The following is a 14,789-nucleotide window of genomic DNA, read 5'->3' as shown; positions in this document are numbered from 1 at the left end:
CTCACTAATATATATATAATATCTTTAGTGACCTTTTAACCTCTCTTTTAGATTCATGTCCTGTAAATATACCTATAACACAGATCCATCAGAAGTTGGTAGAAAATATAAAACCTTACCTAACTAAATCCCAGATTGGGAAGACTAATCATAGGAGTAAAATGCGGTTGTCCAGTCCTTGGTTTAACAAAGAATGTGTAGTGGCCAAACAACGCCTTATTAGGGCCTTACAAACTAAAGAGATAGTCACGATTAGACATGAAAGAAATGCATACAATAAAACCCTGAAAATAGCCCGTAGAAATTGGGAAGATGCTAGTGGGAGGACCTGATAATAGCTTCAAAGGCCGGTGACCAGTCCATGGTCTGGCGGATTATAGCCCATGGTAGTAAAGTAAGTAATCCGGTCCAGGACTATAATCTAGATCCTTGTACATGGCAAAGACATTTTGCTAATTTATATGCCCCCCCCCCCTCTCCCCCCCCCCCCCCCCCAATTGTGATGGACAGATTCTTCAGGTTGTAGTGAAGGTAGCTACATACATTGCTATGTCAGCATGAGCGCGTTAGCTTTTAGAAAGCCATCTTGCCACTTTTGCTGCTTTTGCACGCGACAATGCAGATACATGTTATTATTTGAGAAACTGCTTGCTTGCCTTTGCTTCACATGAGAACTGTCTGTTGTTCACCTCCCTGGACGTGCACTGCGACCTTGGTCTGAACATTGTGTGCAAAACACTTTGAGCAGCCAGACAATGTATGTTTTTGAATCCAGGTTGATCGGCCCACTCTCTAGTCATAATATGCACACAGCTGCAAATACCTGAATATCGAGAGCCTGTAATATTACAGTTTGCATGCGTTTGAAACACATTCTGGAGAAGAACATTTCCAGGCGCAGAGCAAAGCTGATCCTGTGATGTGATCCTCATAAAGCTGATCTTTACGGTATGGGGTTCCCCATTCAAGCCTAAGAGACCTTCTACTAGTCTAATAATATTAGTTTACTAGCGAAAGGAAGGTGGCTGTATGCCACTGTCATTTATACTATGATTTCTCCTTTTATTTTCTATGGTATTGTAACAATGCTGATGGTTTTAATTATAATCATTTGTCTGCTTATGTTAGCCAAAGTACTGCATCTTAGGACACATAGTTTATAAAATAAACCTTTTAAACTTTACCATGTCTCTGATTACTTTGTTGTGGATTGATATATGTATAATAGCGAACAAGTATTTCCGATTCCCACCATTCCTGAGAATACTCTAAGTCGCTTGTTCTGGGTTGTCTATACATTGGGACCTCCGAGATAATACGGATAACGAATGGGACACTGATGCTAGTCGGATAAGGGTTCTGGGTACTGAGGTGAGTTTTTGGTACACCACAATTCACTGAGGTCCTGGTTTCCTGCGCATAGTTCTGTACATAAGCAGAATCCCTGCAACAGGTAGTATTGAGGGGCACTTGACCTTAAATGAGATTGTGCCGTTACACTTCAGCATAGAAGATACCACACTTGCCATAGCCGCCATTAAGTCATCTAAAGCTCCAGGTCCCAATAAGATACCAGGGGACCTTTTTTTTTTTTTTTTGTAATTCTTTTTATTAAACCATTTCGACAGTCAATCCACATATATTAAGTTACCGGCGAGAGCAAGGTACAAATGGCCACATAATACACATAGCAAGACATTTTAACAGCAATTTTCCCTAGCGGTTAGGGGGATGCACGAGCCTCATCTACTGTCTGTCTGCGCGGTGGGGGACATATCTCGGCTCTATAGTGGTTCCAAGCACCCCATACCTTGACCCACTTTCCGGGGCAGCCCCTGGCAACAAACACCGACTTCTCCCTCCACATGCACCAATTGAGATCCTCTCTCCACTTCCCAAGCCCGGGTGACTGCGCCGCGCCCCACAGCTGCGCGATATTCCTCTTCGCTACCATAAACGCCAGCGTAGCCCACTGCTGAGTGTACGCGTTGAGGTCAGTCGGCTCCCAGACATTTAGCAGGCACCTTCACGCCTCTGGGTGGATGTCTACGCCCAGCACGGTCCGCATAACCCGATGCACATCTCTCCAGTATGCTTCTATCCGCCGACAACCCCAAAGGATATGAAAGAAAGTCCCAGTTTCACCGCACCCCCTCCTACACAACTCGCTATCCGCCCGCCCCATGCGAACCAGCCCGGGACCTGTTACATACGTCCTGTGGAGAATATTAAGCTGTACCAGCTGAAGTCTGGCCTGAGTCGCCACCACCCTAGGGGAGGAGACCGCCTCTTGCCAGTCCTCATCATCGAGTCCAGGGGACCTTTTTAAACATGCACCAGAGGTGTGGGCTTCATATAGAAATCTCTTATGTAATGCAATTGCTAGGGGGCAACCCATTCCAGAATCCTGGAAGGGTGCGAAGATTGTCCCGATTCACAAGAAGGGTAGCAGGTACGATCCCGCTAATTACAGACCTATAAGTCTGATAGACATAATGCAAAAGGTTTATGCCAAGCAAATCTTGGACAAGCTAAACGACTGGATGAATGAAAAGTATGAAGGAAAACCAGTACAATAGACCAAGTGTTTAGGCTTTAAACTATAGCCTGGAAATATACAAAGTTGAGATCTGGCCATTTATATGTTGCCTTTATCGACTTAAAGTCTGCATTTGATTCAATCCCCAGAGATTCATTATGGACATATTTGTTGCAGCAGGGAGTACCTAAAGAGATTTTAGTCCAATTGATAAGGCTTCATGAGGGCAATTTTGCAAAAATCCCTTGAGGTAAAGGGGGGGAACTCACGGACGAGATACCAGTTGAGAGGTGTGCACCAGGGCTGTGCCCTGGCGCCAACCCTATTACTTTTATATGTTAATGATATGGTCCAGTTCCTAACATGATTCCCCAAAACTTTGAGGGACTCCCATCTATGCGTTAACATTTGCAGATGATAAAATCTTGTTGTCCCAAACCCCAAAGGGCCTGCAAAATCCTTTAAAACATGCTTAATGAATACTGTAAGTTAAAAGGTTTGGAAATAAACCCAGTCAAAACAAAATATATGTCCATAAGACCCAATAAATGTTTCAACAAGCATTTGCAATGCAATAGGTCTCACATTTGCTAGAGTTTAAGCTATTGGCATTCTAAATGACAATGCCTTTTATTTATATGTTTTGCTAATTAACATATAAATAAAAGGCATTGTCACTTACAATGCCAATAGCTGAAATTCTTGTAAATGCGAGACCTAGAGGGGGCGTGGCCAAGATGGATCAACCCTTGACACTTGAAAGGGCGCTCGTAGCAATAGTACTCCTTTTATCATGCTGAAATAGATGAAAGATGTAGACCTATGTCCCAAGGAAACTGCAGAGTTCTGCAGCGGGACTTCAATTAAATGAGCTGTTTCACTACCAATAAATGTAGATACGTTAAGAAGGCACTTTCGCCTAGAGTCTCACTGGTATACTACAAATAGGTTTAGATATTTAAATAATGTGAGGCCACACAAAAGACAAACGGTACACTTACAGGGACTGTAAAAAGAAGCCGCTTCCCTTCGCCACCTTCCGGGACAAATGAAGCAGTGATGATGTCAATATCAGCGCAGTTCATTACAATCTGACTTGTTGCCTGAGTGACCCGAAAATAAAATAAAGATCAGTCACGTACACCTCTGGTCACAGACTTAATGAATTCGAAAGCTCCCGGTATAGAATTTAAGTTTTCAAAACAGGCACTGATGCACAGCGTAGTTTGATGTCCAAAGATAATTCAGCTGAACTATGTCCTCCTACAAATTAAAACTTTCAGAGCCAGGTTTATTGAAGGTGATCCTGAATATTAGATTAGGAACTGACACTTTGGAGCACCATGAACTCTCACTTTGGGAAGGTAACAAACTGAATTTTAACAGCAAACTAAGGTAATCGTACCTTGTATTGGTTCACTGAACCTGCTCTTGGATCACCACAGGTAAAGGGTTGATTAAATAACCATGTCTATAGATCAGACAACGTGAGACTGCAACCAAAAGTCAGGTTACTATGTTAGTCCCTCATTAGAACAAGTAATCCTACCCCAGAGTCAAACTGACTTCCTCTGGTGCCAATCAGCATGTCCCTCGCCCAATTATTTTTCCTGCACAAAAGGAAAGATTTGGATTCTGTATCAGTTACTGGAGGTCTCCGAGTACTCCGCTAGATTTGCTATCAAATACTAAGCCTGGGCAAAGCACTACGCTACGCTCGCGTTGTTTGCGAAGTTCGCGCTACTTCGCACTACGCGAATTGCACGTAGCACAGTGCGAACACGCGTAGCGTAGTGTTGCGTAGGGCTGCGGTTATTTTTTGCTTGCTCGCGGTCCTCAATGTCAAGTTGGCGACCGCGAGCAAGCAAAAGGACATCCCGGCGAGACTTTTTCCCTGTTCGCGATCAGCAACATCAAGTTGGCGATCGCGAGCATGGAAAATAAACCTCCCGGCGAGATTCCCAACGCGAGGAGGTCAGGTTTCTCATTGCGAGTGGTCGCGTATGCTCGCGACCGCTCGCGATGAGAAACTACCAGTTCACGTTGAGAAAGCTGCCGCTCGAGTAAAAATCTACTCGAGCAGTAGAAAACAACAGCTCGCACTGTGCCAGATGCCATTTTCAATGATTGCACAGTGCCGGTTGCTTGTCCGCACTGTGCAATCATTGAAAACGACATCTGGCACAGTGCGAACAAGGTACTACGCAGTTCGCGAAGTGCTACGCGTAGCTCGCGTAGTGCGAACTGCACTTTGCGTAGCTTCACGAAGTGCTACTTCGCGAACTACGCCCAGGGTTATCAAATACCATGACCATCTTTACAGACTACAGCCCCAACCCCAAAGACTGTTTCGTAGTTCTCAACGCTCATCTGCTTGATCATCAGAACTGGAAACAACTGCTTCAGTCCACATAAAACTGTGGCACAGCAATGGAGTACAAAATGGACAAAATCAATAGGGCTTCTGTTATTACCTAAAATATGTGGCGTTGCTCACAAATAGGTGCCTTTTTTAATAAAACTCACTGTGCAAGGTATTTACTGGCAAAAAGGAGCATGGTTTACACAAAGTTATGGCGGTATGTACAATTAAATTGTGAAAGTCAAGTGGTAATAATATGGTAAGTGTATTCCAAATGTATTTACAGAGCAAGAGTGAAGGCTGAGCTGGAAACTAAGAAGCTTATGGTGTTCACAAGTAGGCTGGGGGTGAGCAGGTTTCTCATCTGCAATGAATATTTGTACAATATGTAGGAAATTCCACAAAAGCTAAAAAGCGTGAGAATAAAAACCGGTAAGGTTTTAAACTTATGCCATGCAGCTTGCATGCAGTTCTTTAGTGCCAGTTCACAACCAATTAAGCTCACTAAGATATACTACAAATACATTTAAATTGTGATCTAGATGCACGGATCTATGCAACAAAACCAATAAGCCACAGAGCTACCTACATAAAATATATAGGTGTGTTTGACCTGCATGCTGCTATAAGCCGTTCTTTGCAGCAGGCATATTAACCATATGTGATATTTTACGATGAGTCCAACACGTAAATAGACTTCACACATCTCTAGCAACCCGGGCCCACAAAGATTACATCAGCAGATGCCTTTCACGTCTAAGATATTTTAAAACTTATCCTGTCTGTAATTCATTAGGTAAACCAAAACAGATTTATAATCACATTTGTCCTGGTTACCAATTACTTTGAGGCAGACTTTTTAGCAAGTGTATACTTTGACTGTCCGCTCCTAGTGAACGTCACACCATGAGACCCCCTTTCTGCTGCCATCCATTTTATCCCCAAAGTATTGGATCCCAGGCTTTTTTCTCTCTCATTTATAGAACTGTTTGGGGCGAGCACACCCGATTGCTGGAAAATGCAGATATCGCAGACCTGTGTACAAATAAAAGGTCACTAGTACCAGAGAAGTACAGGTCCTTTCAGCAAGCCCAAAACAACGCAAAGAAAATAAGCTGCAATGACGTCCTTGGAAGCAGTTCATGATACGTATCGTGGGGAAGACACATTTTAATGTGCCTGAACCTTGGTGACAATATTCAAAATATATGAGAGATCCATACTGAAACCTGAATTATTCAACAGTTCTTAGACTAAGGGCTGTGGTTAAGATTTCATCTGTCAAACGACAATACCATGGGCTAAGCGCACAGTGGAAATCTAATGCGGCTCGTCTGATATCAAAGCTGGCATTGGTAGATAAAAGAGAACGCAAATGCACCAATTCCGCCCGCCCCACATCGGCACATGAATCGTTAATCCTCCACTCCCGAATGATTAAATGCAGTGCCACTGAGGTCGGCAAGGCTCTAGCAGGATCAGAGGCAGCCACGCCGCAGCGTAGAGCTAGGACTCGGAACAAGGTATCAGTTTACCCCAGCCCCCCTGCGTTCCCATATAGGTTTTGCATCTTGCAGCCTGAGCCGAAGTTTAATTCCTTCACACAGCAGCTCGCGAGAAGAGATTAGAGACGGGCGCTTCCTTAGATTTGGTTTAATTTAGCACCAGTGACGTTACAGGCCGCGCTTATAGACGGCACGTGACGCTGAGGGGTAAATCTTACCCTGCTGGCTATAGAACCTCAGGAGGTCTCTAGTGCATGGGAACTTCATTCGTATGTAGTCCAAGTCCTTGTGAGCTGAAAGAGGTGACAAAGGAAAACAAGCGACACAATTAATGGTACCTAGAGGGAAGCACTTCTGGGATGGTCATATTAATTAATAACTCTCACAGAGCAGGAGTGTGCAGCCATGTCGTCTATCTGTCAAGCAGGACATCTGAAACTGAGCCACCAAGAGTGGTGCACGAAAATGTTGGAGATCAACGGTAACGATTTGTTGTTAGCACTTGTAAAGGACAACCACTAATGATAATTCAGCTCTAGAAGGGGATTGCCATTTTGTCACAATTTAAATGAAGACGTGCAATCAGAGTATTACTGAGCGTACGGAAATTACCAGCAATAGGGTTGAAGCCCAAACTCCAGTATCTAATGGCCAAATGTGTTACGTCAATTAATTTGCTTTGCATTGCTCTATTTAACCATCGTATAAGTGCTAAAAACACAACATGCCCTTTACGTGTCCTCAGTCATGTCCGATGTGTACTTATGAGGCCAACTGCAAGTCCATTCATGCCCTCCTGCCCTTTAAAATGATTAACGATGGATGCACAGGCATGGAATTCCGTTCATCGAAGAGTATAAAGTACAATAAGAATGAACAGTAGACAACTGATCACCCTCTCTTATAATGTGTTTAAAATGCACACATCAACAGTAATCTTCTACGGTAGTGTCCTGGAGGGTAATCAGATGCACAAACCCAAGGCTTTTCCTCGCTCTGCATGATGTGCCAAGATAACTCCACTTGTAAACCAAGAATGCCATCCACTTAGTTCTCTGTCAATTGCTGCATTATCGCAAATGATTTGTTTTATTCTCTGGACTCAGTACCACATGTTCCCTGAAATGTTACACAAATAACGCACAGTCTTGGATATTCGGCATATAAATCAGCACTCTTCTATTACATACACCGAGCGCTAGGACACTCCTGGGTTAGTAGTTGAGTGTTATAATCTTTGGTGAGATACATTGGTCAATTCATCTTCAACACCGTTCAAGTACCATTCAACAAATGCTTACCGTTATTCAATGTGCATCACGTACAGATTTACATTTGAAAATGTGCACTGAAAAGCAAAACGTGCACTGAAAAGCACAAAACGATCAGATGTTTATTATAGGACGCAGTTTCTTTTCTAATAAAAGAATGCCCACACAGGCACATTTGAGCCCATAAAACTACATTCAGAGAACCTTAAGGTTTCTGACGGGAATTAAGACTGAATGGTTGCTTTAAATAAAAAAAAATGAACTATTCCAATCGCTATGCATGGTTTAACTTCTTTCAATGATTGGCTCAGACTACCCTGTGTACATCAGTCGCATGGTGGCAGAAGGCCAGCAGCGTGACTCTACATTACGTCGAATCTATAGTCCCCCTGTACAATGACAACACAGCCACAATATTTAAGCCAGAAAAGTAAAGAAAATATTTAAGCCGAGTACAAAGTTCCGTTGGTGAAAGGCGGGAGCTTGCTTTCCGTCTGCTGCGCACTCACTACTACACTTTCTTCCGTTGTAAACAAACTTTGCAAGAGCACGATTATTGAAAAGCCTTTTGAAAAAAGAAGGAAAAAAAACAGATCGTACTGAACAGGAATCGTGCAAGAGCAGCGTTTGGGCAGACAATGAAAGTAAAAAGACAACTGCTCACCAAAGACAGGGCTCCAGCTTCACATTGTTGTGCTTGGCTGGTTAAAGGGCAGAGCTTCAATACACAGGGCCTGGGGCCAACATCTGGCCCTTGGGAATAATCCCCTGCTCGGGCAGGGAAGGATGTGCTATGCTAGACTTCTAAAAAGAAACGATGCTGGTATTGTGCAACTAAAAAAGGAAACCCACACAAATCCACCCAGATCATGCAGAAGGCACACAAACACAACAGACGAGCAAAAGTCGCCGCTGCTCGCTTCCCACTGAAAACATCATCAGATAAGTGATTACTCCAGTCTAATGAAAGCACCTTTTACACACCAGTCCCCTCGGCCGCTCGTTCTGAGACGCTCATCTCCTGGGCAGACAGGGAGGCGGCGGCATTAGAATCCAATTGCAAACATGTGGATTAACGCATTAGCATGGGAAAGAAAAACAAGCACAAGCGCGCGCGGCAGCAGGGGGAGAGGGGAGAGGAGGAGGCCTGCGCGATTCCCTTGCGGGAGCGAGCGGCAAGGAGCGATAATTGATACCATATGGCGCTGCTGCTCGCTCCCACAAGGAAATCACCACACATGCACACGTTGCAATTGAAGGCAATGGAACGCGTGCACGTTTTTGGGGAATAAAGGGAATCGATGGCTAAAGGCTTCCTATTCAGCGCATGCGCGCTGCGTAGGCGAGACCTAAAAACAATATAGTGCTGAATGGAGTGACCTAAGAGCGTGTCTCTAACTTCGTTTATCTCCGGGTAACCATTGACTCAAAACTCTCATGGAACCCACAGATAAAGAAATCAAAATCTATCTTATTGCAAAATTCAGCACCAGTTATAAAGAAACTATTTGCGACTATGACAAAGGCTGTCACTCCAGCCGTGGAAGTTTATAAGTCTAGAGCCCAAACTGCTGCTTTGTATGGTTCAGAGTTATGGGGGGGGGGCTCTCCCCTTTAATTGTGGGGTAAAATAAGGTCTTAAGAAGGTTCATGGCCCTTCCCCAAAATACCCCTTTGATCACTTTAATGTATGACCTGGGTATAAAACGACTCGAACATAAGGCGATCTGGATGACTCTGTCATACTGGGTCAGAATCTGAAATTCCGAGGAATTACAAACTTACAGACAAACATTGAGCGAAATATTGACACTTGATATTCATGTCACTTTTCCTTGGCTGGCTCATATCCGTAAGTGGCCTTTTGACTTAGGCCAGAGCAGATTCTGGGAAAACCCGAGCCTGCTGATGCCCGCCTCAAAGTGGGAAATTAAGACCATTCATTGGAATTTTATTTGGCACAGTCACTTTAAATTGTACATCAGGAACCCTTACAACCCAATTCCCGATGTTTAAAACGACTCCGTGTTTTTAGCCGTTTTTAGATGAAATCGAAACCCAACTGGCAAAGACATTATATCTGAAATTCAGATACGGTTCACTTCAGATAAAGGCTTTTACATCTAAATGGGGAACGCCACAAGATGGGGAAAAAGATTGTAAGTGCAGCTTATGCCATTTAGGAGCCAAGGAGGATATCGCCCATGTCTTATTCTTCTGCCCTGCATACGTAAATGCCAGAAGAAAATGGAGAAGACCTTTGGGCAGGAGTTTGAATGTTAGAAAATATATTGATATGTTGCGTATATTAAAAACTGATCGCTCTAAACTCATTGTGTTTGGTGTCAGCAGATTCTTACTGGCTACCAATTTTATAAGGAGAAAGAAAGGGCTTACATTTTAAATATATCATTTTGACAGGAGTTGACCCTTGGTGTAGTGTCTTGGTATTAGGATGTTTAAAATGTGTACTCTTGGAAATAAATGTTATTATAGTTTTAGCTAGAATGTATTCTTCGATATCATTGAAGCATTTTTAGTATTTTTGGATTATGTATTTTTAGAGAAGCCTCTCTAAATTTGCACTTTGCATTTTATGGAACACATCGTCAAATTGTAAATAGGGAATTAAGTCTTCATGATAGAACCAATGGAAGACTTGAACTGTGTAAATATAGTGTACCGTTACAAAATTATGTTGGTGCTAACTGTAAATAATAAGAGGATTAATGTACTCTATCTGCTTTTAATAATGTTTTATAGTATTTTAAACATGCTTTGCTGATTCTGTGAATTGAATAAAGATTTTTGATGATGGAATACTAACTAATTGTAGAACAGAGCAACACGGGCTGAAAGTGAAAGGGTCGCCTGGACCAGCGCGCCTAACGCAGCACGACAGTGCCGAGCAGATACCAGGCAAAATACCAATTAGAATAACAAATCACATTATAAGAAACAAAATATATACATGAATAAATCACTCATTTATATACAGAAGTATGAGCAAAATAGTGACCTACTTATCGTGACTGCGGAGCAGCAAAGAAAGAGGCAGACAAGATGGTGCCTCGCTATTTTGTATATTCAGGACATGTTTGATTGGTGGAGGAGTGTGGCTCAATGGTTAGAGCGGCAGACCCTGAAGCAGAGTTCTGGCCAGGGACCAGGGTTCGATTCCCGCCTCGGCGGGGCTCGGGCTCAATTTCCTCTGACCTGTCTATTCTCGCCTCGGTGCCTATTCTAACCACGGGCCCCACGCTGCAACTCTGGGCAATAGCTTGCTTAGCCTCCACACCGGCCCCAACAGCGCTAAGGATGCCTGGCTTCACCCTGGGGGTGCCCAGGAGTGGACACTTCACAGGGAAAGCCAGGAGGGGTTCCACAGCGGTATGAGTATCAGCGCCAGGAAACCGCAAAGGCGACACCACAAGGTGGCCGTCTGGTGACAGTGCGCTCTATAAGTACCTTGACATTTACATTTACATTTGATTGGTTATTGAAGAAGGCGTGGTTCAAAGCCTCATGAGATGTAGTATTTTTTACAGTTTTTCATTGGCTGCTGTTTAAGTAGTAAAGAAATGAGAAGCATAATCTGAGCCTCCGGTCCTGCCATAGAATCCCTGCTCTACTCTCTGCAGACTATCGGGGGTGCAAAGAGGCAGTAGAAGTGCACGGCACAGGCGAGCGGACATGGCAGTCCTAACCAAGGCAGGATTCTGCAGGATAATCAGATGTAGGTGAGAAGCCGCCTAGGAGCGCGTCATGTCAGAAATCATGCGTTGCCACTGCCCCCCTATTAATTTTCAGCATAAAATATGCAATTATTAATTAACATAAGAATACAAATATATATATACATGCATATGTTTAGGTGTGTCGCTGAATCTAACCCAGTGAGCAAGACAAACGCTGGCACTCCATGATAATACATTTTATTTCACCATAACACCGTGACACATTTTGCCATTTGCAAGACTTAGTCAAACTGGTGGTGTATATGTATAAAACTTTAAACGTCAAAATAATTAAATTTTGTAAAACAAATTCCTATGGGTTTTTTTAAAAGTCCCTGTCTACAGAATTCTTAACAGGAGTGTATTGCAGTACCACTGAGTGGCTTTGAGTGGTGATAGTCTTATTCTAAGGCTGGGCTGGAGTACATTTATGTTTGTTTTGTGTCCTTTGAGGCTGTAGTCACTTTAGAATTGGAGTTTGTGACTATCAATGGAGTTACTCTTTTGTTCATTTGAATTAGCATGTTCCTCCATAAACTCATCCTTAAATTTCCTTATATCCCTCCCATTTTTGAGTAATCATTCCTTATTTTCCTTTCTCCTCCCTGTTTCCTCCCACATTTACAACTAAGTTGTATATTTACCTGTGCAGAGAGCTTCTCCCCGTTGGTGGGTATCTCCAGATAGACAAAATACGAGTGGTGAAGGCCTCTGCAAGTAGGTTTGTAAATAGCATTTTGTAGTGTTTGAGTAGTATTTTTTCACATACTACAAAATGCACTTTGTAACCAGCCCCCTAAATGTCTATACTCCCCTCTCTTTCTTTCCGTCATCCAAAATGACAACAGTGCCATGGGTAATCTGTCAATCTGCCTTTTTATGTATGCAACATTTATGTGGTATAGCAGGAGACAAAAAATCGGTTTCAAACAGTTTAGGCAATTTCACTCCGACATAGCATATTCTTTTTGAATGCATCGAGCGGAAGAATTGCTGTCTTTTGTATCATCTTAGAACTTCCAAATAATGGCAATTTACTTAAATTAAATTAAAGAATTTCAGCAAAATGTGACAGAAAAAAAAATAACGGCTGAGTTGTAAATGGATTTATATTTATGTTTGTATATAAAAAATAGTTATGTTTCTTTGTAGACTTTATTACTGGACCAAACACGTTTTGAGGAAATGCAGCACGAGCTGGATCAGCTAACCACTATGGGTACCATTCTTTTAGTTACATACAACTCAACAGGTCCAGCACTTTCTAACTTACCAGGATTTATGGAAAAACTGAAGACTGTAATCAAAGTTCTCCTTACAGGAATGCATCTTTCGTAAGTAATATATAGCATTATTAATTGTGGAGGTGAAGTTCCTTTTACACTGTAATAATTTCAAATCATACCAATTACTTGAAAAAAGATTTTGGGGTTTTTAGTTGTGTAACATGTGCTTAAATACTCTATAAACAACCTAGTTTCAGAAGTGGCCTTTGCCACTATACCTAAAGTCCATAACATGTGACTCTTCCACAGTCAACATTTGACCATTAAATACAATCTTCATCTAATCATCCCACACAGTCTAATTACTTCTGTAATGTCTTGTCATTTCTGGAGACCTCGGGTAGGAGATAAACACCTCAGATGGTGCAGGGTGCAGCACCTTCCAGCTAGTATGTTAATGCTTTTTAGCCCTCCTAGTACCTGCAACAATGCAGTGCAGTAGGGCTCTATTGGGTGTCCAATACTATCATAGTATACTCCAAGTAGAGATTCCTACAAGGAAAACATTATGTGAACTCTGCTGAAGTATGGAAAATGACTGGCCTTTCGAAACGTGCTAAAATGCGAAATTTGGTTCTAGAGTTACATGCTTTACAATGCCTGATAAAGCAAATATATAGAACATGTTCTCGAATTGCTTTAAGCATCTTTTCAGATTACACTAGTCTACATTATACCCAAGACTCAGGCTACATAACTGTGTTTTTGCAACTATTCTTTTTTAGATAGCATTGCTTCATAACACATTGTAACTTATGTTGTACATTTCCTTACATCATATTATACAACAACCTCCCATATAATTCACGACCTATCAAGACTACATAACTGTTGTGACAGAAGAAATAACTTTGACTCAAACCAACATTAATACTCTTCTGGTAATAGGATTGTGCAAATATAATGGTATTATGTTATTTGGATTTTATAGTGATCTGCATGTTTCTGGAAAGTCTTTCTCATGGTGCAGGCTGTGGGTATTAGAAGTTACATTATGTATATGGGCTAAGCGAAATTATCTTCCTCAGGATTAGTAGAAGGAAAGTAGACCAAAGGTAACACGTTACTTATTGATGGAGGATGATAAAGATAAAATCCTTTGTGTAGGAAGAGAGGACAATTTTCCTTATGAGCCGAAGATGATGTAATTATTTTGGTTTGGTACATGTAAGATTTGATTGGTGAACACCTTAAACAATTTACTGGTTGTGTTGTAATCTACTGAATTGTGAGCAGGTGGAAAGGATGTTTTGGCAGCTAGAAATCTCTCATTTATTCCATGAGTAAGTATCTTTGACAGGCAATAGTTGCTACTCAGCAAACATGCCAGGAAGCAGATGACTATATACATCTTTCTGGTATTTCCTTTCACAGTCCAGCAAGTGAACTGCCGTTTTACTTTTGATAATCAATTTTATTGACTTTATGAAAAACCGCAAAGGAAAAACAATACCAGCCCTTAGTACATTTGTCATTGCAAAACGAAGACAGGAGAATAGTACCCCAGCATACAAAGTCCGACATACGAGCAGAAAGTAACCCGACCCATTGGCCCCACATTCTACGACACTTCTTCGGGCAGACTCTGGCCGCGTACATGGGCCACTCCTGCGCAGCACACAAATCCCCCCCCCTGCGCCAATGTGTCATGGTGGGTGCAATCAAATTCAGCCAGTTGGCCGCAATGTCTCTTTTGGCCACCATCAGAGCCGTGTTTAAAAAAAGTTTCTCGGCTCTGGAACCATCCAGCCCTTCGGTAATGCCCAGGAGTACGTTCATTGGGCTAAGGGGAACCTCCCAACCCAGGACCTCAGTGAGCTCCCCCGTTATTGACTCCCAATAGAGCGTGATTGTGGGACAAAGCCATACCATGTGATAAAAATCGGCCTGGGGTATCCGCAGCGGGGACAGGATGCATCAGGTCGGAGCCCGCGATGAAGACGCAGTGGCGTGAGGTAGGCAGTGTGCAGATAGTATATTTGAACTAGTCGGAGCCGTGCTGAGGCTGTGACTGTTTTAGAAGCCATCAATGCATCTCTCCAATCAGCATCATCCAGGGATCCAAGCCAGCCATCCCATTTGCCCCTGA

At 42.6% G+C, this 14,789-nt stretch overlaps 1 protein-coding gene across 2 annotated transcripts in view; it reads left to right on the top strand.

The window, feature by feature from the left end:
* Positions 1-14,789, top strand: part of TCP11L1 (t-complex 11 like 1) — a 343,218-nt gene that overhangs the window by 294,125 nt on the left and 34,304 nt on the right. For both annotated transcript variants that reach the window (XM_085648244.1, XM_085648245.1), the window contains exon 8: positions 12,567-12,748. In XM_085648244.1, coding sequence (XP_085504370.1) covers positions 12,567-12,748 — 182 coding nt within the window. The remainder of the gene's footprint in view (positions 1-12,566; positions 12,749-14,789) is intronic.

This window comes from Triturus cristatus, chromosome 3_2 (assembly GCF_964204655.1).
Source record: "Triturus cristatus chromosome 3_2, aTriCri1.1, whole genome shotgun sequence".
NCBI lineage: Eukaryota > Metazoa > Chordata > Amphibia > Caudata > Salamandridae > Triturus > Triturus cristatus.
Note: the sequence above shows the minus strand (reverse complement) of the source record. Positions and strands in the feature narration are given on the sequence as shown.